General features: G+C 33.4%; 6 protein-coding genes across 8 annotated transcripts; 3 read left to right on the top strand and 3 right to left on the bottom strand.

The window, feature by feature from the left end:
* The first annotated feature begins 980 nt into the window (after nt 1-980).
* LOC125861604 (uncharacterized) lies at nt 981-2,327 on the top strand. Its single transcript, XM_049541463.1, has 2 exons — nt 981-1,158; nt 1,723-2,327. The coding sequence occupies exons 1-2, from the start codon at nt 981-983 to the stop codon at nt 2,325-2,327; spliced, it is 783 nt and encodes a 260-aa protein (XP_049397420.1).
* A 1,013-nt stretch (nt 2,328-3,340) lies between these two features.
* Nucleotides 3,341-5,114, bottom strand: LOC125862552 (uncharacterized). Its single transcript, XM_049542661.1, has 4 exons — nt 4,875-5,114; nt 3,925-3,974; nt 3,760-3,841; nt 3,341-3,536 (listed from the first exon to the last, which is right to left on the bottom strand). Exons 1-4 carry the CDS (start codon nt 5,065-5,067, stop codon nt 3,490-3,492), a joined length of 372 nt encoding a protein of 123 aa, XP_049398618.1. The 5' UTR covers nt 5,068-5,114; the 3' UTR covers nt 3,341-3,489.
* Nucleotides 5,115-6,310: 1,196 nt separating this feature from the next.
* On the top strand, nt 6,311-9,600 carry LOC125862990 (transcription termination factor MTERF9, chloroplastic). The gene is made up of 6 exons (XM_049543130.1): nt 6,311-6,718; nt 7,406-7,484; nt 7,556-7,630; nt 7,761-7,774; nt 7,851-8,543; nt 9,190-9,600. Exons 1-6 carry the CDS (start codon nt 6,434-6,436, stop codon nt 9,502-9,504), a joined length of 1,461 nt encoding a protein of 486 aa, XP_049399087.1. The 5' UTR covers nt 6,311-6,433; the 3' UTR covers nt 9,505-9,600.
* A 1,585-nt stretch (nt 9,601-11,185) lies between these two features.
* On the top strand, nt 11,186-15,156 carry LOC125862983 (uncharacterized). 3 transcript variants are annotated; one of them, XR_007446085.1, is made up of 3 exons: nt 11,186-11,401; nt 13,080-14,699; nt 14,785-15,156. XR_007446085.1 is itself a non-coding variant. In XM_049543122.1 (2 exons), exon 2 carries the CDS (start codon nt 13,125-13,127, stop codon nt 14,532-14,534), a length of 1,410 nt encoding a protein of 469 aa, XP_049399079.1. In that variant the 5' UTR covers nt 11,186-11,401; nt 13,080-13,124; the 3' UTR covers nt 14,535-14,700. The 3 variants fall into 3 exon arrangements, 1 of the variants encoding a protein (XP_049399079.1); XR_007446084.1 differs by having other exon boundaries at nt 14,780-15,156; XM_049543122.1 differs by lacking the exon at nt 14,785-15,156 and having other exon boundaries at nt 13,080-14,700.
* LOC125862984 (heavy metal-associated isoprenylated plant protein 47-like) lies at nt 14,801-15,391 on the bottom strand. The gene is made up of 3 exons (XM_049543123.1): nt 15,182-15,391; nt 15,014-15,092; nt 14,801-14,943 (listed from the first exon to the last, which is right to left on the bottom strand). The coding sequence occupies exons 1-3, from the start codon at nt 15,185-15,187 to the stop codon at nt 14,801-14,803; spliced, it is 228 nt and encodes a 75-aa protein (XP_049399080.1). The 5' UTR covers nt 15,188-15,391.
* A 2,510-nt stretch (nt 15,392-17,901) lies between these two features.
* LOC125863234 (DNA-dependent metalloprotease WSS1-like) lies at nt 17,902-22,383 on the bottom strand. Its single transcript, XM_049543411.1, has 4 exons — nt 22,003-22,383; nt 21,729-21,924; nt 19,702-20,400; nt 17,902-19,033 (listed from the first exon to the last, which is right to left on the bottom strand). The coding sequence occupies exons 1-4, from the start codon at nt 22,158-22,160 to the stop codon at nt 18,842-18,844; spliced, it is 1,245 nt and encodes a 414-aa protein (XP_049399368.1). The 5' UTR covers nt 22,161-22,383; the 3' UTR covers nt 17,902-18,841.
* Between the last annotated feature and the right edge of the window lie 2,176 nt (nt 22,384-24,559).

Raw genomic sequence — 24,559 nt, 5'->3', positions numbered from 1 at the left:
ATGAAAATGCATTTTTGTATTTTTCCAATTTGATGCTCTTGTATCCTTTTCCTACGTAATTACTCCGCATAAACCCTTCTGCTAAATTTACATGTATTTAGTTTATATCTTGACTGTGTAAGATCCTTTTTACACTAGTGTAATTTAACATATTTTAGTAGGTGTCATGTTTTATTTTACTAGTTTTAATGGTTCCATCATCTTTCTCCATAGATGTCGATGATTTCATGTTTCAAATCTTTTTTTAAAAACAACTTACTATAACTACTAACATGAACAAATGCTTTTTCTTTCATCTTATCTTTCAAATTATAGGCATTGAAGTGATCGAGAAAAACTTTTTTCGAGATTTGGACCATATTCACTCTACTCTATAAAATTTCGGCAATAACTACCAAAAGTTCTAATTTAAGGAGAATATAGTGCCTTAAATTTGAACGTTGAACTTGGAGATAAATCTTGAATCTCTAATTAAATCACTATACCAACATCTTATCTTGTGTTTAGGAAATTCAAAATCTATACGTACATTTTTATTAAACGGAGTTCAGATGAACACCCTCTCGACCTCCTAAATCTGCTCCTGACCACTCGTTTCAAAGAAATCAGATAATGTATGAAGTGATTCAAGTAGTCATATACCCCCAACAAAATCTGCGTTGTCCTGCATGAGTTTTTAAATTGTACCTACTTGTGAGCTTTTAATACAAAAATACAAAATCCTTAAATTCAATCATTGTCTCATTTCTCCTTTTGGCAATCTTCCACATATATTCCCACTACCTATATTTGGATAATAATAACAATATTCAACTTCCCCATACACTACTTGGTTCATGTTTCTAAGTTCCATGAGCTATCACAAAGTTAACCATGCATAAAGCACTTTAGTTCAGTAGTGAAGTCAAAATTTTTGTTAAGAATGCTCAAGAAATTAATATTTTACTTATATATACAGTACAATTTTCTGACATCACTCAATGCATGCTATGTGGATGTTAGTGACAGAAACTATCAAATGTGGTAGTAAGCTGAGTACAGATGTTTTGCCACAGAGAGAGAGGACACATTGTTATCATAAGACCAATGCTCCCATAGAAAAACCAGAATTCAGCACCATTTCTCAACACAAGGAACCTCTATGGAGATGGTTTTGTGGTAAAGTTTCTATATTTTAATTCTTAGTTCACTCTCTCCTTCTAGTATTTTTATTACCATTACAGGTGACTCTGTCCATCAAGATTTGTAGTTGTTTGGCTGTGTTTCTTGAAAGTTAAAAGCGAGTTTAAAGTGTTTGACCAAATTTGAAAAAATAAAAAGTTATTTTTCAGTAGTTGTAAAATATATTTTTGATAGATATATATTGAATTCCCTTGACGTCTTGATATTTTTGAACCCCCTCAATAATAACTAACTCCGCCACTAATTACTGTCAGTGGCGGAGCCACCTTATCATTAGGGGTTCGTCCTAACCCCTTTCTACGGTAAATTATATTATATTTACATGGTTAAAATAGTTTTTTAGGTATATATAACAGATGTCGAACCCCCTTCGGCAACTTCATGTATCTATTTTTTCAGATTTTGAACCCTCTTATCGAAAATTCTGGCTCCGCCACTGATTACTTACTGTAGTGATGTCCCATATATAACACAACATAGTTAAGCTTGGAGTTGTTTTTTTTTTTTCCTCTAACACAACATAATTTTGTGGTTCAACAGAACTGGAAATTGGACATCCATCTAGGAATATTATCGAGAAGATTTTTCTAGCATCCACAACAAATCCATCAAAGCAACGTCGAACAATAAAGAAAGTTCTAAGGGTGAACAACACCATTGATATGTTGGAAAATTTTGAAAAATACAGAGAAACTGTGAAGAAAAGGTCATTTGGACAGTACAAAAACCATCCAAGAAGCGCAGTTGATGGAAATGAATTGTTGCAATTTCATGTCACGACAATGAATTGTTGTTATAAACATATGGAAATCAATCCTGATGAACTCTGTAAAGATCCAAGATGTTGTGTTTGCAGGCTAATTCAATCCAGCTTCAAAACTTTGTACAACTCGAAAAATGGAATTCAATTAAACACAAACAGTGATGTCCCGTGTGAGCACGCGAATCGCGTCTCTAAGGGAAAGAATGTGAAGAGAGCTGTGATAGTTTGCAGGACAATTGCTGGTAGAGTAGTGAACAAGGATGATGTAAAACTTGATAAAGAGTATGATTCAATTGCAAGTGGACTTCATTCAAGGTCACAATACTTGATTGTAAAGGACTCAAATGCTGTACTCCCTTGCTTCATCATTGTTTTAGACTGAATATATTCTTGTGTGGAGTTGATTTTTCTTAAATTATGTGAAATTGAGTAAAAATATATTTTTCTTAATAACTTGATGTAGAAATATCTCCACCATCAGTTGTTTGATCCAAAATGTCTCTGTTGTTACTTAATGTGTTAAAAATGGAGTAAATTCCTTAGATAGTCACTTATGTTTGGAAATTTGTCCCATAATATATCCTTTTTTTTATTTTTATTTTAGGACCACAATATCACCCAACTATTTATATTTTCCTCTAGGCATAATATATAAATATGATCATTAACTTGACTTTAGCAGACAATTATGTTCTCCAACGTTGGGAGTGCACAAATATGCACTTAAACTTGTATAAAATTGAACAAGTAGATACACGTGTTCTACGTGACATAATACACGTAGGATGCCATGTAGGACGAATGTGTCTATTTGTTCAATTTTATACAAGTTTAAGTGCATATTTGTGCACATTCAAAGTTAAATGTCATAGTTGTCAGCTGAAATCAAGTTGAGAGTCATGTTTATGTATTATGCCATACATAAATATGCCCTTTAAGTTGGCCTCAATTTACATTTATGCCCTCTAACTTTGATTTTGCACAAGTAAACACTTAAACTTTTATAAATATAAACAAATAGACACACACATCCTATATGACATTTTTGGTCTTATGTGTCCTATGTGTATTATGTCACGTATGACTCATGTGTCTGCTTGTTCAACTTTATACAAGTTCAAATGTCTACTTATGCACACTCAAAATTGGATGACATAAATATGAAATAAGACCAAGTTAAAAGACATATTTATATAGTATTATGTCTTTCCTCTAAATATACTCCTCTCTCCTAATGGGAAAGTGTATATATACCCTCAATTTGTTTGTTTTTTTGAAACTCATGATCTAAAATAAATTATAGAGGTTTGTGTGACTATATAATAAAATGAGTATTTTAAAATTAAATTATTACTAATAAATATAAAAATGTGCCATATCCATTAAATGGAAAAGTAAGTCCAAAGTCAAAAGAATATGCATGGTATACATGAAGACATCGAAATCTTATATTTTACAAGTAGTATACACATGTATATTGGATGTATAGAGTGAATCATCAAACTTGGTATGAAGCTTCCACAAATGTACTACAGTACTATATATTAACCAGTGAAGAATCTTCTCCAAGACTGCCAAGGAAGAAATCCCCCTGTTTTACATTTTAAAAAAATTAGAAACAACAAACATAATATACATAATAATGCTCTATAACTATATTTTCGATAATTCCGCTTCATTGCTGTAATTTTGTTTGCTATAAAAGTTGCGGTTTGTTCTAAGACCTATTACTAGTATGAAATATTCAATTTGTAGTCATGAGTAAAAAGGAAGAAAAATTGAATATCATAAAGTAGAGTAGGATAGCTTAGTACCACAATTAGGACATCTCTTGTAAAATTTGTTCTTAAGAACAAGTCCTGAACCCCCACAAACTTCACATTTCCTCTGTTTTACCTGACAAAACCAACAAGTTTTATCAGATTTTTGAGTATGGGATGCAAGAAATTAAATAGAATTTAGCATTAATGGTACTTAACAATTCTCTTGCTAAACTCCACTCCTGCTACCACAAATGGTGTCACACCCGCTGCATAAATGGTTCTCATTAGTTTGCTAATCCCAAAAAAAATAAAATAACAATAGCAATAACATATTTAGTGAAATTTCATAGGAGTTTTGAGAGGTTAGAATATACGCATGTCTTATTAAGATGTTGTTTTCGAAAAACCCTCAATTCAAGCTAATTAAAAGAAGGGAAAAAAGACAAATATACCCCTGAACTATCTTAAATGATATGCAGATACCCTCCGTCATACTTTTGAAACATTGGTGCCCCTACCGTCCAAAAACTAGAGCATATATGTTCTTCACTCTACCGGAAGACTATATAGGGACACGTGGCACAATCTTATCTGTCGATTCGATATTTAATAAATGTCGGATCGGTGGATAAGATTATGACACGTGTATGTACGTCAGTATAAAAGGTATATATGCTCTAGTTTTTGGACGGTAGGGGCACAAATGTCCCAAAAGTATGACTGAGGATATCTGCATATCATTTACGAATATATATTTACCTTTTTTTCCTTAAAAGAAAAATGGTGTAAAAAAAATGACAATGAAGATAACTATAATACTATCTAATAGCAAAACAGTGCGGAGAATATATACAAGAAACTGTAACAACAACAATGTGCAGTAATCTAAACACAATAAATCACACAGATAATGTCATATACCAAAAACAAAAAATTACATGAATAGGTTGATACAATGACTGACTCGATGTTTAATGCTAAGAATAGACTAGTAGTAACAAGACAACCCGCTATCCTTGTTTGCGACCTTCATATCCTCTATGACACATTTCAAATTTCGAGAATTAAACCTTTTTAATTTTGATCGTCAATTCAGACATAAAATATTTATTTTTCCTAAAAATTAACAACTGAAAGACATGTAAATTGAGAAGGTAAAATAGTACCCAAAGAGCCAGCAACAATTTGCCAAGTGATTTCCACCTGAGTTGGGTCTGCAGTAATAATATCTGTGGAGGCGGCGTTGATTGAGTTGCTAAATTGCCTATTTCGTTTCATAAGAAGAGGAAACTGAGGTTGCTTGTTTAATGGAATTGCTGGTGAATTGAATCCATGAAAAGGCGCCAATGGAGTAGCCATTGGAGAGGGAGTAAGGAGCACTCAATTCTTCTTTTGGTTATAGGGGTAAAATTGGTGTAAATGTTTAACAACCACAAATTTGTATTCTTGCTCTAATCACTCCACGTTGCCTCCCTTCCTTGTTTTTTTTTTTTTTTTTTTGAGAAATTAAATATATAATTTTTAGATTTTTTTTTATACTGAGTTAATCAAAACATGACTCTCGATGGGAAGATGAGAAAATAAAGACATTTCAAATTCAAAAAAATATTTTTCGTACAAAAGCACCCAAAGTTTACTACTGTTCTTTACCATTGATCCTATTTGTATTTGAAAAGTTTTTAATTTTGACTCTTCATCATTTTGCTTCTTTTTTTTTTTCAGCCGTAGATGAAGAAATTTAAAGTTATTAGTTAAAAAAACTCTTAAAATAATGCACACCTAAATTATGAAAAGTCTTAATTACCCCTCAAACATAAATTAACTATTTACCCTTAATATGCCACCTGGCACAAAATAATTTTTTGCCTTTCATATTCAAATATGATCTTTTTACATAGTAAGAATAATGTATTCACGCACAACAATGAGTTTTTGTGTTTTTTTCCCAAAATATAAAATTATATTTTATGGTGAAGAATTTGAGATTTAAAACAATCACATGAAAAAAACGAAGAACAATCACATGTGGAAATGACTTGAAATGGTGATTTTATATGCATGTTCCAAATGCTTAGTTAGACAATTGCCCTGTCCAACATAGATTATGATGGTATGACTGTTTTACATGTATTTAGAATTTTTTGAATATGGGTACATCAAGTTAGGAATTTTTGAACATGGGTACATCAAGAAAAATATATTAAGTGGGAATTGATTCTTAGTTCTCAAGGTCAAAAGCTTACCATTTTATCATGTGGGTCAGATAGACTTTATATAGTATGTGTGTCAGAACATAATATTATACAAATTTTAAAAAATATATACATAAAATATCTAGTTTTACAAAGAGACAACGGATTCCGCTACTCTATTTTTTGCTTCTAAATTTGCCCTAATATCTCAAATTTGAGACTTAAGTAGGAAAAAAAATATTGTTGAAAACGTCACTCTCGAATAAATAAATGAATCTTATATGCACTGTGCTCTAATTGTAGACGGTGAAAAAAGGAAACAAAGAAAAGAAAAGAAGACAATTGTCACTGCGAGAGTTGCGAAGAGTGAAAACATTCTGTGGACCATTCTCGTCTTGTGCATTTTTGTGAAGATAAGATGGCCACAACACCACCATCTCTTCCTCACAAATACCATATACTTCCAAATCCCCTAAATTTAGGGTTTTAGAGTATATTCCTTCTTTTCCTTCTTCTTTCACTAACTAACTAATATGGCAGCAGCAGCTATTTCTATTATCTGCAACTTCCCACTCCATTCTCACACTTCCATTTTACTCAATATCAGTTTTCCCCCTTCTGTCCGTAGCCGGAAGAGCTGCTTCTTCAGGTTTAGTAGAATTTGCGTTGTTTCTTCTCATACCAATCCGAAGATTCTCAAGCCTAAGCAAAGGTCTAGGTATGGCCAGCCGTTATCTCCTTATGACTCTGACTCCGATGAAGATGATGATGATGATAGTTTTGAAGATGAAGAAGACGACGACATTTCAACTTCTGATGTGAGTTTCAATTTCCTCGCAAGTTAATACTTTACCTGGGTTTTATTAGTACAATTTCATTAGTGCGGATACATGTAAGAAAATATTGAAAAACTTCACAAGTAGAACACCAATTGAATGTTAACCTTACCATATAAATATACTCTGTTAACAATTTTTATTGTCTATGTTAGTTCATTGTACTAAATTGACTGCAACGCGTTTAATTTATTGATATGGAATCCTATAAAGTTGGCAAGTTTAGTCAGGTATCCCCACTAGTTAGTATGATGTAAAGCTAGCTTGTTGTTGAATGATGTTGCATAAATTATTAATCACTTAATTGTTAATACAAAAGAACAAGTGTTGATACCACAGGTAGCACATACTTTTGTTCGTCTTGTTTCAAAAGATCAAATAACACTTTTATGTTGTTGCAACATATAGTCACCTTGTTTTATCTACAATTTCACAATGATAAGTCATGTATCGTTTAAATTGCTTTATTGTTACAAGCTGAGAAAGCATGTCTTATAATGTTCTACTTACACTAGCACTCTTTTTTGGATAATCTTGGTTGAGTTCTTTTGGGGCTTATTCTTGGTTAGTGATGCTACAGTCTCCTCCTCCCCATCCCTTTTTCTTTGAATCACGAAAACTTGATGCTCCTTCTTTTTCCTTTTCTATTACCATGTTTTAATCACCCAGGATGAATCACTAGATGTGAGAGTTTCTGCCCAGGATCGGCAACACCTGAAGTTTCAGAATGCAACAAACATCAGACGAGGTATACTTCCAGTTTTTTCATCTTAATGGTTGGGAAGGAACATAAATTACATGCTATTGTGTGTCATGCAGACAGTCATCACCATTCAGAAGGAGGATCGAATGCAAAGTTGGGACACCGGCGGCAAACTCCTGAGATAACCCAAGGCAAGTCGAGCAATAAAAATGATGAAAGTTCGCAAGAACAAAATAAATAAATAATGGAAGTTCCCAAGAGATAATATTGGGTATGCTAATTCTTCAAGTAAACTGACTAGTTAAACTTTCTTGCATGCAGATTACAGAGAAAAGGTATTAATGTTAGCATGTCAAGCTGTATAGTTTGCTTCATCCGTTAGCTGCAAAATCATGTCTTGTGGCATTGTAGGAGGCAAGAGGAAGCTTAGCTAAGGACAGATTTAGTCATCTTGCAGAGGAACTGGATCTCGATGAGAGATGGTATCCACTTCTTGATTACCTAAGTACCTTTGGATTTAAGGACTCTCACTTCATCCAGATGTATGAAAGGCACATGCCTTCCCTTCAAATAAATAAGAGTTCTGCACAGGAAAGGTTGGAGTTCTTGTTGAGTGTCGGTGTCAAACATAAAGACATCAGGAAGATAATATTGAGGCAGCCTCAACTTCTCGAGTATACTGTGGAAAACAATCTGAAATCCCATGTCACATTTTTAACTAGTTTGGGTATCCCAGACTCAAGAATAGGACAGATAATTACTGCAACTCCGTCTCTTTTTTCCTATAGTGTGGAAAATTCATTAAAACCCACAGTGACTTACTTGCTCGAGGAGGTTGGTATTGAGAAGAATGACCTGGCCAAAGTTGTGCAGTTAAGCCCTCAAATTCTGGTGCAGCGGATTAACACTTCATGGACATCCCGCTTCAATTTTCTCACCAGAGAATTGAATGCACCCAGAGATAGTATTGTCAAAATGGTTAGGAAGCATCCTCAATTACTTCACTACAGCATAGAGGATGGATTGCTTCCCCGGATTAACTTTTTTAGGAGCATCGGAATGCGCAATTCTGAGATAGTGAAAGTGCTAACTAGCATTACACAGGTCAGCTTTATTGCTTCTGCAGTTTATATCTTCATTTGTGAGCGTGGTTGGTTGTCTCACCAAGTTAGAAAATGGTGCTCTGGCCAATTTCTCATAGAGATGGGCTGTTTTACATCTTATCTCCTATTTTGCATAACCTACTGCTCATTCATAATAGATTTCCGAGCGTAGCCGACTTATTACTTAAAATTAGTACTATCGGATAAAAATAATGATTACATTACGGAGAAGGCATAAATCATAATACATAAATATACCCTTTAACTTGGCATCCGTTGGCATTTATGTCCTCCAATTTTGGGTATGCACAAGTAGATACTAAAACTTGTATAAAGTTGAACAAGTAGACACATGTGTCCTATGTGGCACAATATATGTAGGATGCCATATAGGATGTGAATTGCCACATAGGTGTCAAGTATGACATGTGTGTCTATTTGTTCAACTCTACACATGTTTAAGTGTATACCCAAAGTTGGAGGGCATAGATACCATATGAGGCCAAGTTGAAGGGGACGTTTATGTATTATGCTCCAGAGAATTATAGCTGTGCTAGCATGGAAGTCTTCAATGCTATTGAAGATTTCTCATTCTTTTAGATTGATATATTTTCATGGACATATATTCACAATGTCTTTACATGCAGGTCTTCTCTCTATCACTTGAGGGGAATCTGAAACCTAAGTACAGATACTTGGTTAATGAACTTGGCAATGAAGTGCGATCATTAACTAAATATCCTATGTACCTAAGCTTGTCGCTGGATCAGAGAATTAGGCCTCGCCATATGTTTTTGGTTTCTCTAAAGAGGGCTCCCAAGGGACCATTTCCATTAAGTTCACTGGTCCCAACTGATGAATCTTTTTGTCAGCAGTGGGCAAGGACTAGCGTGGACAAATATCTTGATTTTCGGCAGAGATTGCTTCTAAAGGAACTTGCCAGAAAATATGAAAGACGATAATATGTTTGAGCTCACTGGTCACCAATCTTCTGCCCTGCATACTTATTATAAGGCTAATTTTGTGATTTATAGCCCTTAGTTGAAAGTCAAAGATCAATACACATACGCAGGTAAGCAAGCATCTCTATTTATGTTTTCCGGTAGCTGTTTTTATCTTTTCTTAACTTGATGCTGAATAATCTTCTGTAACTTTCAATCCTTATGATTCATGGCAGGAAACACAGTTAAACCGCACAAACATAACCATATATTCTCAAGCCTCAGGTGAAGCATGCGTTTTTTAAAAATACTTATGGTAAGTGTAATTATATAATGGTACAGTGTATATTGTGAGACACTGCAAAAATTTTGACATCATCTGCTGGCTGTTGTAATATATGGCCATTGTACTACAGTTTTGTATCTTGCTGCAAATGGTTAAAAGGCAGCTTTGGAGACACTTTTGTTTAGTGAGAAAATCTCAGTTAAAGAATACTTTTTGGAGTCTGTTTATTGTCTACTTCTCTATTACATTTGTAAATAATTGTGTTTTATCTGGTGCAAAAACTTGTAAAATGAAATTAAGTAAAAAGCTTCTATCCTTTGGTCTTTCAAGTTATTATATTCATTAATCTCTCTATTTCTTATGACAGAAATTCAACTTTTTCGATTTTATCTTAAAGGCAAATCAAATGATAATTGAAGCATTTCGATTATCCATGTTTCATCGAGTGTTGAAAATCCTCAAGGACTCGATTTTATTTAAATACGTCATGATATATGAAAAGGGTCAACTATATTATAGTACTGTCAGAAATAGTTTAATAAACGTATTTTCACTTCAAATATACTCATTTTGTCATACTTTCGATGTGTATGGACAGAATGTGCAGACTTCGATGGCTAAAGGGCAATAGTATAAATTAGATACATAAGTTGTCCCAATTTATGTGACGCTAATGAAATTTCGAAAGTCAATCAAATCTTTTATATGATTTTAAAATATTTTAAGTTATAAGTAACTAATATAATTTATCATACTTTTTATGTAATTTTCAAATACATAACAAACTTTAAAAAAAAAAATTAAGTAGAGAGAATTGAATTTCTAAAATATCCTCAATTAAAAGCAAGTGTATGGATGGACAGTTGTTAACAGCCCTTCTACATAATAATAAAGTAATATAATATTGTTTCATTATTGAATTGTTTTGTGCATCCAAAAAATTATACGAAGAATTTCAAATTCTATGATACTTCCTTGGGGTGACACTCACCCTCGTAGAAACTGAAATTTTAGTAACTTTGTAGTGTTTGAATTAAAAAAAAATGTTTATAAGTACTTATTTTAAGTTAAGATAATAAAATTAAACAAAAGACTATAAGTACTTATAACTTTTGGTTCATAAATATTTTAATGAAATTGTAGGATAGTTTTGTGAAATTTGAAGAAAATGAAAAAAAAAAAACGGATCTGTATCAATTTTTGAAGTTAAAGAAAACTTGATTCAAATATTATTTTTATCTAAATAAAATATCCTTAAATTTTTATCAATTTTGAAATCATGATTTATTCTTTAATATAACATTTTGCAGAACTTCATAAAAGCCAAAAAAAAAAAAAAAAAAAACAGATCTCTATCTATTTAAGTTTCAAAAAGATTTTATTCAAATATTATAATATAAATATAAATTTACCAATTTTTTCACTTCAAATTTGACGGCTCTTCATTTTAACAAATTTTGGATCTAAACTACAAAAAAGTAGAGAGACCGACCCGACCATCAAATCATTTCTGTTAATTTTCCTTCTTCTTCGTCTTCTTCTTTATCATATTCCTTTTTCCCATTTGCACATTCCTGAAACTCCAAAGTGAGTTTTCCACAACGGATGATTGCTTTGACACAAATCCCAAAGGTAAGCTTTTTATTCGAATTTTTGTTTTTATTGTGTATGATTTTGATGCTTCCTTGCTTATTATTCCTCTATGAATGAATGCAACTGTACCTAAAGTTTTTACCTTAATCGCTGTAAAATGAAATTGATTGATACCCTTTTTAGAAAAAAATACTCATTAATTAGTGAAGAGGGTTTGTTTTAATTTTTAATCACCTTCTACATGTACTTATTGGCATTGCATATTCATTCACTTGTCTTTTTTGAATTTTGTCTTTCTTATGCAAAATTTAAGTTAATTACCTGTAAAACCCCTTTGCCAATATGATTTGAGTATAAGGAAAATAGAAAGAATTTGCCTGCTAATGTGTGAACTCTTTTTGCCCTAAATTGAGGGTGGGTGCTACTTTGTTCCTAATCATATTTCTCTCTGTATACCCACATATCCATCTCAACATTCTTATTTCTGCTACTTTCATTTTCTGGACATGCGAGTTTTTGATCGGCCAACTCTCCACACCGTACAACATAGTTGGTCTAACAACTACTTTATATAAAAAGTTACCGCTGAGTCTTGGTGGAACATTCTTATCACACAAGACATCGTATGTTAGCCTCCATTTCATCCACCTCGCTGCTACAATATGATGAGTAACATCATCGTCAATCTCCCTATTTCTTGGACAATTGACCCAAGATGCTTGAAACTTGTGCATCAATCTTCACTTCCACATCTACCATGTGAGTTATATCACTGAACTTTCACTTCAAGTATTTTGTGTCCTTCTCAACCTGAAACCCTTTATACTCCAAGGTCTGTCTTCAAACCTTCAGCCTATCGCTAACTCCGCCACTTGTCTAGAATCAATACTATGTCATTTGCAAATAACATACACCTTGGCACCTCCCCTTGGCCCGAACTATCTAATTAGGTTATAGTATACAATATGATAAAACAGCCATGATAAGGCTTGGAAACTTTTACTTTGACATTTTTCATAGCCATGACAAGGCTTTAGTATACCATTCACTAGGCAACTAAGGGTGACCTGGTGGTCAATGAAGTGGGTGAGAACCATGAGGTCTTAGGTCCAAATCCCGACAGAGACAAAAAATACTATGTGATTTCTTCCCATCTATCCTAGCCTTAGTGGATAGAGTTGTCTAGCCTTAGTGGATAGAGTTGTCTGATACCTGTTGCGGGTGGGAGGTGACATGTATCTCGTGAAATATCAAGCTGGCCCGGACACAATGGTTATATTAAAAAAGTATACCATTCACTAGTATATTGTACAAGAGAGACAACATGTGTGTTTGTAACTTTTGGATATCTACAGTGGTTTTATGCCCTCAATGAACCTCACTTCATTAGTCTTCCATATGAGTCTGTTCTTGATAACTTGATTGAGGTCGCAGTCTTTTATATGGTGAAGTTTGTTTGCAATACTTTTACCTTATGGCCTTCTTTTTATGTACCTAGAGTAATGTTTGAATATGATTTTTGCAAGCTGTTCTCAAACTTGTAGAGATTATACACTGCTGCACCTGCTTTATGGTGCTAAATATGTGGTAAAGTAGGTTCATCAAAACAATTATGTCTATTAAATGTAGCGTTCTGTGAGCCCTTTTTTACAACATAATTTTCAACAAATGGTGATGTATGTTTGGAAGTTAATTTTCCTTCCTCTGATGTTTACAGCGCTTAGAGTGTACAGAGTGACCATAAAAGGGATCCTAGTTTGTAATGGCCCAGTTTGGTAGAACAACTGAAAAACCTGGCATAAATTGGGAACGAGCATTTGATCTTTATGTAAATGCAATTGCATGTGACAATGAGCTTTTATGGGTCCAAGCTACAACTAAGCTAGCCAAACTGTCGAAACACGCGCCTGAGGATCTCTTAGCACGCACGATCCCTGTCCTTGTAGAGCTTCTTAGAAGGATCCCTTCCACTGATCTGAGTCCTTCAATTCAGGAAGCTGCTGCTCACTGCTTGAAATGTGTTGCTTGTCGAGGGGAAGGAAGATTGGCTGTACTTATTGGTGAATCAGGTGCCATCCCTTCTCTTTTGAGTTTATTATTGCATGCTGATGGGAGTTTGCGAAGGGTTTTATTGAAATGCCTTAGAAATAGTGTCACGTTTGCTGGTCATAACCGTGAGATTGTAGTTAGACATGGTGGGCTGGAAATCATTCTCAATTTGTTGAATACCTGCTCGGATGATCTAAAGCGATACTTGCTAGAAATTCTCAGTGCATTGGCTCTTCTGAGAGAAGTTAGGAGGACCATTTTGATTTCCAGGGGTGTTTGTTTTCTTGTTGAAGCTGCTAGACGTGGCAGCATGGTATCTAGATGTAGAGCTGCTCAGGCAATTGGGTTGCTTGGATTGGTCAAGAGAGCAAGGCGCACGCTTGTTGACTCGGGCACATTTTCAGTGCTTCTAGAACTACTTCAGGTTGGGGATACTTCAACTAAAGTCGTAGCTGCTAATGCACTTGGTGTGATCTCATCTCATGTTGATTACATTAGACCCCTTGCTAATGCTGGAGCGATTCCTCTTTACGCTGACCTTCTGCAAGGAACTGATCCCATGGGTAAGGAGATTGCAGAGGATGTCTTTTGCATTCTAGCAGTGGTAGAAGAGAATGGTGTAGCAATTGTTGAACATTTGGTTAGAATCCTAAGAGGAGATAGTGCCGAAGCTAAAGCTGCGGCTGCTGATGTATTGTGGGATCTCGCAGGTTACAAGCATTTGCCATCAGTTGTGCGAAATTCAGGTGCAATTCCTATTCTAGTTCAGCTGTTGGAAGACCAAAACATTGATGTCAGGGAAAAGGTTTCTGGAGCTATCACCCAGTTGAGTTACAATGAAGCAGATAGAGCTGCTCTTGCAAATTCTGGAGCTATTCCGCGATTAGTAGATATGTTACAGGATGAGTCGGAGGAAATGAGAGATAATGCTGCAGAAGCTCTGGTCAATTTCTCAGAGGATCCATCACTAGGTGATAGAATATCAGATGTGTTAAATAGTCCTTCGTTCCAAAATATGCAAGAAAGACCGACGCAAATTCATGCTTCAGATGCTTATTTGGCTGCATCTCTTAGATATATGAATACTGAGCAATTAACTATGGACCCTGCTGCTCTTATCTGACTCCTCATTCTGTCTTGAATGTTAGAGTTATCTTTTTAAAAGCATTTTTTGATTCTTCCCTTCTCTGAAACTTGTTTGAATGATTCAAGCAAAAGGGAATATATAGTATTGATCTTGAAGTTAAAAATATTACACAATGATGAATCATCATGAAATTTAAAGAAGGTATTTATTTGTTTCTTCTACATAACAATTATATGCTTTAAATTAAATACACTTCATCGTCACATCTATTTTGAATGCAGCTCAGTTCTCCGACTTCTTCTTCACTTGACTTCATCGACAAGCTCCAGGCTGGCGTGGCCTACCTTCTTCCTCAATAAACTGGTAATGCCTGCTGCATCTACTGCTTCTCCTATTATCACGACTTTATCTTTCTTCTCCCCTTCTAGTGCCACCGAGTTGACTCCTACATAAAGCACAGAGCAAAATGAAGGTGGGAAAGAAACAAAGTTAATGTTATATGAAATTTGCTGTACCAGTTGACATAGCAGCAATCATCAAGGCTTTTGATTGACATTTCTTGCAGTTATGATGTACTCTTATGACAATTTTTTGCTGCAGTATTGCATGTAAACTGTCTCAGCTTAACTAAAATTGCATAGCTGTTGAAAAAATGAACTTGTATAGTTGTAGTAGAGTCTTACCATCATTGCTCAAGAGTAGAAACAGAACTAAACTTTGGTTGTTGCTAGTTTCTCAAAGAAGTGGACACAATGGACAAGTAATGACATATGAGTAGTATATATATAAGCACAGTTTAGGGTACTCTGCCTTTGGGACACTTGGGAGAGAGAGAATGTAAGAAATGCTTGCTCTATTTTGTTCACCTTTACTTGTTTAGTATTTCAAAATACAAATCGTCATTTTTAAAATATCAAGATTTTTTTTTCTGTATCTAAGATTATACATCAATTAATATGGATTTTGTGGTAAAACTGTCCATATTTATCATTATTTCTTGAAAGACGTGTAAAATTTAAAGTAGACAAGTAAAAGTAAACGGAGAAAGTATTTCTAAATAAAATAAATGGAACTGAAAATTGGCTATGAAGATTTGGGCATGTTCAGCTTTGCGTGTATTGAATTCACTTTGCAAGGACAGACTGTCTGGTGGACTTTGCCTTATTAATGACATAATAAACCTTTCTCTTATGGTCTTCGGTTCATCCGAATTAGTTTATATTGCAATTTGTACTATTATGACGCGGTTTTATAATTTAAACTTTTATTTCGACTTTAACACTCTGTTTGGATGATTGTTTTATTATTTGTGGTATTGTATTGTGTCGTAGCATTTTGTTTTAATGAATATAACATTTAGATTGATTGTATTGTTTTTTGTTGTTATAGAATGTCACCCTCAATATTTAAAGATAAGCCAAAAGATTACTACGAAATTTACAAACTAATTACACGTTTTTATTTATTTATCAAAGTTTTAAATAGATTGATTGCTTAAATGTGTGGAATCCCCTTAATTCCTTCTTGGCCAATTTCTAGAGAAAATAAACATAGAAAAATGATTTTAAAAATATGTTAACCTAAAGTGTTCACTAGACACTAGACACTAGACACTGCAGGTGAAAGGTGGCATGTATCTCATGAAATTAATGAATGTGCAAAAATTGATCTGAACATTATAATCATAAAAAATAATAATAAAAATAAAATCTTGATTACTCGACTACCATACCAAGTGCCATGAGATGAAAGACGGTATCATATTAAGTCAAACTATAAAATAATAAAGTCATCTTTCAAAATTAAGCTTCAATTTTAAGTCAATTATAAAATAATGAAGTTACCACTAGTGTTACTTGCTAGACTTTTAAAACATACTCGACAAGAGAACGAGTTATTTTTATATTATATGTATATATAACCACCACCTCCCTCTTTTACCATCAGGGGCGGAGCTAAGTGGGGTTCGTGGATTCAGTTGAATTCACTAGTTTTTCTGCAGATGCTATATTTATATAAGAAAATTAAATATATATATATGCATAGTAACTTGTGAACCTCATAACAAAATTCATTAACAATTTAGCGGTAAGGAAGGAGCGGTGAAAATGTTTTTCACACTAGTGTTGTGGGTTCAAACCGTCCTAAAATTTAGAATCCTCAAATTTCAAATTTTGGCTCCGCCTCTATTTATCATCTAAAAATAATGATAAAATTAGGAATTTCGTTAGTAGTGTATAGTATTTCTTAAATATTTCAATTTAATTTTGATTGGAAAGGATATATGGAACATTTACGTCTAATCATGTGAGGAAATTTCTTGTTTAAGGATACATCTTACTATATTTTATTATTTAAAGCGTGGAAATTTCTTATAAATGCATGTTCTAACATGTGTCCATCCAAAACTAAAAATAAACAACAAATATATTTTTAAAAAATATATTTTAAAAAGTGTTGAAAAATAAAATTAGAAAATAAAGTAAACCATTTGACGCATTCATACTGGAAAACTCATACGTAGGTACTACATCATCCATCATATGTGAAGTTGTGAATAGTGGGACATCAAGCTTCTACTTTGGTCTTTAAGTATGAATTTGGGATATTAAAAAAGTTATTTTACTTTATTTGAAATTTTTAAAATTGGAGTTGTGTTCGATCATAATATTAGAATATTTATTTTAGAATTCGGATGTATCTTTTTATAAATATGATTTTAGATCGTAATTATAAAAACTAGCAAATTAACTAATCTTACAACTATTGAACATTGAAAAACTAGCCGTATGGAGCCATGTTTCTGTCAACCATAACTTTATTGGGGTAATATTTAAAAATAAAGTGATAGTAAGAAGTTGGGTTAATATTTAAAATAAAATGATAAAAAGGGTGAAATAATAAGGCGTTTCTCAAAATTTCAAATTATATTTGATATTTTTATAATCAAATAAGAATTTCGAAATAAAGTGAATAATATTTATGGTCAAACAGCTCTTACAAATGATTGGAAAAAAGAAAGAGAAAAGCAATGTCTACTCTACAACAAAATATCAATTGTATGCTTCTTCACATACGCTCAAAATGCCAAAACCCAAAATTGATTTTTAAAGAAGTTGAAAACGATGACATTTCGAATGCAATTATAATTATAATGTTTATAATTATGTAGTGTTGAAGTAGCTCATCACCTTTCTAAGTATTGGTACCTGTTCATAATTAGTTTGGCCGTTGTTATATATTTAATTTGAAGTCGTTGTCCTGTCCACAAACTTTAAATTCTGACTTCGTCTCTGCTTTGAGTGAAGGATCGCTCTATTTTTTCTCTCCAAAATTTCTCAATTATGCAGTCCAAAAATTTTAAAATGATTATGACTGCCACCACCATGTAACATTTCTAATGTGATAATCAAATACAAGAAGAATATTAACAGACCACAATATTTGATTTTGAAGTATTAGAGCTTGATCTTAAATCTGAACTAACTGTCATGAACACTTGACGAATAATAATAATAATTTGGATTTGCTCACCATGAACAATTAATTCAAGTTCGTGTTGAACTTGATTTAAGGGTTTGATAATTTGGCCATGAAATAATTATATCATCAGCCATGAAAACTTCCATGTTCATCATCCCTGGAAAAACTTGATGTTCACTCTCTGGGTCTATCTACACAGCCACCTGAATTAGTGAGGCATGCTCTGTTCAAATGTCATTCCTTTAGAAGACGCGTCGAGGATTTCAACTTCCAAATTTGAGACAAAATCAGCACATCCATTTCTCTGCCAGAGTGCTAAATGGCAATGTCCTTTCTCTACAGAAGAACCTGCAATGAAGACTCAGGGTAGAGGAATTGGTCAACTCATCAGACTCATGACCTGAAGATTGCAGATTCGAATCCTGTCCCAACCTAAGTCTTTCAAGAGACTCAAGGGGCATAATGGACGTCTGCTGCAGGGAGGAGGTGAACATCTTCCAAAGAGTATTTCCCTATCTACATCTTTTCAAGACAAGCTCAACTCTACCAAAAATAACAAAAACATGTTGCTGATATATTGGTTCTTTCTTTCCAAATGTGAATAGCATATTTCTTGATAAAAAGAAATTGACATGAAGAAAATTGAGAGGAAAGTATGAGGATAAACAAGCATCTATTGGAGATTCACAAGTAAAATTACCACCTTAGCACAATTAGCAAAGACAAAAAGCTTTTCCAGTTTATCAAATCAGGTGAATTCTTGAATACTTGATCAACTGATGGACAACGCAAAATTGACATCAATAATCAGGAGTGACAATTTCGAGAAAAAAAGTGAGTTCCCACAATTCATGTTCACCTCAAGTGCCAAGATTGGGTGCTGATGTTGCTACAGGAGGGCCGTGAGAATATCTCCATTCTCCACAGGCGGTGCACTGATCCAACTTTAGACTGTTATCCAGGGTACAAAATTTGCATGACCATATACTATTTCTGTCATCCACGTCTTTGGGCTTTTGGGTTTGGCAAACTTTGCACACAGGAGCTAATGGCTGCACAAAATGTTGGTGAAGAAAAAAGAGGAAGTCAACTCCAAGAATTGGAAGAAGATTTTACAAACTGATGGAAACCAACAGAAAAGGTAAAAACTGAAGTGGAAAAAACACAATTATTAGTTATATTCTGCTAATAAACAGTAGAAATAAGACATTATAAGAATTTCACAAACTTAGAACCATCAAACAACAGTAATTGAAAAGAACAAGAAGCCACATCAAGCTTTTCCACTTAAATCAGATGAATACCAAAGGGTCTGGAAATGGGTCCAAGCACACATTAATCAGGTCACCAACACAATGTGGCATCTACATAGAAATACTTACCAGTTTGACACTTAAAAAAATTACATCAGCAGTGATATAATCATAATGCCTCTACCAGATATTCAGCATAAAAGTCGCAGAGAGTAGAAGTCTCCTCACATACCAGAATGCACGCTTTCGTTGATTTTAAGTTCTGTAGCTTTTAAGTATGATCTTAACTGTAAACCTATGACTATTGTGCTAGGAGCTTGTGCAAGAAAGCTACAGTGAAAGCATAATTTGTCTACACAATTTCAAGAAGTGCGAATTCATCTAGCACAAACAAGCCAATACTTATCGAGAGAGAAACTAAACTAAGAGAAAATTACTCAGATTACACTAAGAAGGGAAAAGCATACTGGGTTCAACAGTGTGCACATCAAACACTCCCACATCATTGATTCCTTGGGACTGTGTAAGTCATCATGGCCATGCATTGATGTAGAACTTGAAGCATTGCCAGTTAAATCAATAAAAGACTCTGGATAACCTCTTGATGGCACAGTATGAGAGTTCCCTTCTGCCTGACCAACTCTCTGAGAGATTTCTTTATCATGGTTAGACAGGGGCTTAGATACTGGCTTAGTCACAGTATGGCCATGCAAGGACTTTGAGGATGATACAGAATTTGATTCTCGACTTCTTTTTCGAGATGTTACCTTGGAAGACAGTGCATCAAACCCATTAGAGATCTTGGATCTATCAGAAGTATGCCCTAGTGGTAAAGGCTCAGGTAATGAATCAGAAGTTTCATCTAAGTCTGATAAGTCACACGATTCAGAACCACACCAAATATTATCCTGCAATCTCCTTTCTGCAGCCATTGCTGCAGCTTGAATTGGAGTAAGTGCAGACTTAATAGAATGGTCACCACCCAGGCGTCTAGGCCCAGATGGTAGCAAGGATTTAAGATGTGCTCGATTTTCAGCAGCAGCTGCAGCAGTTTTGCGGAGAGACGACATGGATGGCTGTGGGTGACGGCCTCCTAATTGCCTTCCATGGAGATCAAACCCTTCTCCTGTGCCACTTATCCCTTTAGCAATTAAATCTTCACATTCCTATCCAAAAAGAAGACCATAAATTTTCATGGCAGCAAAAACCAAAAGTACACAAGAAGAACAAAGAAAACAGCACAAGTTTTATGCTCTATTAGTTCAACATAAAACACGTGTCTTTTCTCCTTGAAGCTGTACCGATTAATAAATAGCAGAAAGCTTCAATCATCATGGCTTCAATTTCCAGGGTTCAGGAGAAATGTCTGACATTGATGCTTCTTCTACATTATGCCATGTTGAACTAGATTTAGACATCTCAAATTTAACAATGTGTTTTTCATTTCTTTTGCAGTTATAATGTTCAATTTTCTTTTAATGATATTACTAAATAAAGAATAAGTTAGTTTAATATATTACAGAACATCAATTCATATTGTATCCATATGAGTAAAAAATATATTGTAAGTCCGTAATATGCATTTCCGAAACTATATCTGCATATGTACCCAGGCTAAATAGAGAAAGAGAAAACGCACAAGGATGAACATAACCTAACAGCCACCTTTTTCTGTTATAATAAGTTCTAGCTTCTGTGACATTTGAAAGTCTGGTTGACAATGATAACAAGTCTCTGGTTACTATTGCTCGTGGGAAGTGGCAGGTATCACATAGAATTAGTAACATGTATCAAGAGACAGTTATTGCTATCAAGATCGACAAAGATTTTATCCTACGTGAAGGCTAACAAAAAAGGGTCACCATACTTCAGAATGTATTCAAATTGGTTCTGCCTTGGCAATTGCTTAGGCAAAAAAAGGGTAGATTTGACATAAAAACTTGGAGTTCTAGACGTGCCATAATTTCTTTGCCTTCTCTTCATAGGCCTTGGATATTAAAAATAGGTTTAATTATACAAAGAAAAATCAGACAAATTTGTTAGGTGTTTCCAACTGCAATAACTCCAACAAGTAGATTACAATCTCGTGTAACTAATGCAAGTTCATGTTTCCACTGCCTTGTCAGGCTAAATTCAGTCCATAAAAAGCTAAGTCAGAGTTATCAAATTTAATTTTCAGGAACTTATACTAACAGTATTTACACAAAATATGAATACTATGAACTCAAACCACTTTGAAAAAAGCCAACAAAATATCAAGGTTCTTAAGTAACATAAAATTATCAATTATGAACCACAACTCACGCATAATCTTACCACTAAACTGAAATCTTCACAACAAAGGCTAAGTGACTAATTTAACTCCTAATAGTAGGCCATCATTCTAAACTATAGAAAGGAAAACATCAACTCTATTTGCCATGAACTCAACCAAAATTGAGAATGTTGTGCTTAAATAAATTCCAGACTCAATCATACTTATTATGCAATTTACCTTTCTAAGTTCATCCCATAGTTTGTAAAAACTAGCATTGTGCGGACCATGAGCATTATGGCAAAGTTCATGAAGCATAGTATCCAGAACTTCATTGTAAGGATAAAATTCCTCATCATTGTTCGGTCTTCGAAGCCTCAGCTTTACATGTATCCCTGCTCCTACATTCAATCCCAAAAGCGCTGGTCTTTTTGGACTGCAAACATTCACAATTCACTTAGTTAAATCATTTTCTCAATCGAGAAACACAATAGTAAAAAATGAAAATAATTACCAAAATTCAGATAGAACTTTAACTCTCCAGTTATGCTTACGCATAATGGGCTGAACCTGTTTAGCGATTTTCTCAAGAATCTTGTTAGCTTCTTCATTTTTGGGTTTACGCTTCAGAGCTTTGATTTCCCATACCTTATTAAGATCGCCCAAATTCATTTTTCTAAAGCAAACCCTAGATTTTTTGTGATAGAAAAACGCAAAATCTTTTATGATGAAGAAATCAAAAGAATTGAAAGAAACAGTTTCTGTTGATAATTAGAAATCATAATTTTATGGAAAACGATGAAACGCCGCCGAGGATTCGAAAATCGAAACTTTGCTCCGGTTTGATATTGGCGGGATTTTAAGATTTGAGGTGTTGGTTTGGGATGTGATGCATCTTCAATAAACAACACCTCATTAAGTTTGGCACAAAGTTGTACAAAAATACACTAAAACCTCTCTAAATTAATATAAACGTACCATAAAATATTATTATTTTGTAGAGGAATTATTTAATTCTTAAAGTAATATTTATTAATTTAAAGATTGTTTTGACACCAAAAAAATTATTCATGAATGAAATCTCAAAGAATCTGAAAGTACCCACTTGTGAAAACGTCATTCATGAACTTGAGGTCATGATTAATGATCTCGATTATCGCAATAAAATGGACGTTAATAACTTATTGGATGGATGAAAAATGATACATGTTCAGAGGTCAAAAACTTAGAACAAATTGTGAATATCATTGGAAAAACAATGTTGATGATAAAGTTGAAGATGATATAATACATTTAGAACCAGTTACGCGTAAAGAAACACTTGCATCTAAAACTCTTCACAATTTTATGGAGCAATTAGAAAAGACAACACCGAAACTTTTGGATGCAATAAAAAAAGTCAGAGATGAGATTCAACTAGATTTAAATTTTAAAAAAAAACAGAACATAATAGAAATCATATTTCACTAAGTTTTCTTAGATATATTTGTACTTTTAAAGAATTATTAATTTATAATATTAATGGGATCATATATTTTATATATGGGTCTTCTAAAAATATACTAGTTTTGACGCACGTGCGTTGCACGTGATATCAAACCATGTACCACTCTACTTTTAAAAATAATGTGAATATTATTAAATAAAATATTAGCCACTCTTAAAATTTCTTAGTTGTACCTCTTAAATATACTTTCTCCTCCCTTTTCCATAGTGCGTTACCTTGTTATTATTGTATTGTTGGTGTTCTTACTTTTAATATAATAGTATAATATAATATAAACATTGATATAAAATATAGAAGATATACTAAATTGGATGTTTTTAGTTGGGGTATTAAATTAATTTAACATTCATGTTAGGGAGTGTTCTAATTTCACTGAACTTTGAGATTGTCAAAGTCTGTAAATCAAACTTGAGGTTTTAAGAAGAGAAAAATAGGAAACACAAAAAAAGGTGTAGTTTAAAAATGTGGGAAAACCCCTCCATTTATAGTTAAAAATGTATAGTATTAGTATGTGCATATTGTTTCTTATCATAAAAATATAGAAGATATACTAAATAAGACGTTTTAAGAAGAAGAAGAAGAATGAATAATTTTTTTTAAAATGTAGTTTAAAAATTTGAGGAAGCCCCTCTTTTTATAGTTAACAAGGGTAGTATATGAAAAACTGATTATTGTGCCTTATAAAAAAGAAGTCACAACTCTATAGAAAAGTCACAAGCCTTCAGAAAGGTCATAACTCATCGAAAAAGTCATAAATCTTCGAAAAAGTCGCAACCCTTCGAAAAAGTCACAACTCTTATGAAAAGTCGCAACCCTATAAAAAAAAGTCACAACCCTTCAAAAAGGTTACCATTCATCGGAAAAGTTATAACTCTTCGAAAATGTCACAACCCTTCAATGTGAAAAGGCTTCTGCCTTTAATATAATATAATATAATATTATACACACAAATAAATATAATACAATATTAAATATAGAAGATATGCTACATTCGGTGTTTTAAGTTTGGGGTATTATAATAATTTTACATTTAAGTTAAGTGTTCATTCTTTTAAGGTAGTATATATAGATTACAAAAAAAATATAGATATAGATTGGTCTAATTTTAATTTGATATGTTTAAAAAATAAAGAAAACTTTTAATTTAAGGATCATATGTAGAATATATAAAAATTTCAACTTTGTGGTCTTAAAGATGCGTCCCCACCCCCAAGAAAAAAGAACATTGTATATCAAATTGAATAAAAATAAAAGTACAATGAATAAATTGGAAACAAAAGAGTACTTATTAAGGGTGTGTTTGGTATGAAGGTAAACATTTTTCGAAAAATGTTTTTCAATTTTCTCATGTTTGGTTGGGTTAAATGTTTTGGAAAATGTTTTTCAAATCAACTCATTTTCCTCAAATTTAAGGAAAATGACTTTCCTTCAAAACTTAAGGAAAACATTTTCCAAAACTCTCTTCCAACTTTAAACTACAATTACTTTTTTGTTGAAAAAATCAATTTATTTTGTCCCTACCCTCAAACCAGCCCCCTAACCAACCCCCCCCCCCCCAAAAAAA

The sequence above is a fragment of the Solanum stenotomum genome, chromosome 4 (genome assembly GCF_019186545.1).
Source record: "Solanum stenotomum isolate F172 chromosome 4, ASM1918654v1, whole genome shotgun sequence".
NCBI classification, from domain to species: Eukaryota; Viridiplantae; Streptophyta; class Magnoliopsida; order Solanales; family Solanaceae; genus Solanum; species Solanum stenotomum.
This window is presented reverse-complemented; position numbering and strand designations above follow the sequence as displayed.

Excerpts from the sequence above, each read along its gene's own strand:
- LOC125861604 (XM_049541463.1), top strand. The coding sequence starts at position 981 with ATGCATGCTATGTGGATGTTAGTGACAGAAACTATCAAATGTGGTAGT. Across the intron at positions 1,159-1,722 it reads TCTATGGAGATGGTTTTGTG|AACTGGAAATTGGACATCCA; the intron begins GTAAAGTTTCTA and ends GTGGTTCAACAG.
- LOC125862552 (XM_049542661.1), bottom strand. The coding sequence starts at position 5,067 with ATGGCTACTCCATTGGCGCCTTTTCATGGATTCAATTCACCAGCAATT. Across the intron at positions 3,975-4,874 it reads AATTGTTGCTGGCTCTTTGG|CGGGTGTGACACCATTTGTG; the intron begins GTACTATTTTAC and ends CCATTTATGCAG. Across the intron at positions 3,842-3,924 it reads TGGAGTTTAGCAAGAGAATT|GTAAAACAGAGGAAATGTGA; the intron begins GTTAAGTACCAT and ends TGGTTTTGTCAG.
- LOC125862990 (XM_049543130.1), top strand. The coding sequence starts at position 6,434 with ATGGCAGCAGCAGCTATTTCTATTATCTGCAACTTCCCACTCCATTCT. Across the intron at positions 7,485-7,555 it reads TGCAACAAACATCAGACGAG|ACAGTCATCACCATTCAGAA; the intron begins GTATACTTCCAG and ends TGTGTCATGCAG. Across the intron at positions 8,544-9,189 it reads TGCTAACTAGCATTACACAG|GTCTTCTCTCTATCACTTGA; the intron begins GTCAGCTTTATT and ends CTTTACATGCAG.
- LOC125862983 (XM_049543122.1), top strand. The coding sequence starts at position 13,125 with ATGGCCCAGTTTGGTAGAACAACTGAAAAACCTGGCATAAATTGGGAA.
- LOC125862984 (XM_049543123.1), bottom strand. Across the intron at positions 14,944-15,013 it reads GATTGCTGCTATGTCAACTG|GAGTCAACTCGGTGGCACTA; the intron begins GTACAGCAAATT and ends TGCTTTATGTAG.
- LOC125863234 (XM_049543411.1), bottom strand. The coding sequence starts at position 22,160 with ATGAATTTGGGCGATCTTAATAAGGTATGGGAAATCAAAGCTCTGAAG. Across the intron at positions 21,925-22,002 it reads AAAGTTCTATCTGAATTTTG|TCCAAAAAGACCAGCGCTTT; the intron begins GTAATTATTTTC and ends GAATGTTTGCAG. Across the intron at positions 20,401-21,728 it reads TATGGGATGAACTTAGAAAG|GAATGTGAAGATTTAATTGC; the intron begins GTAAATTGCATA and ends CTTTTTGGATAG.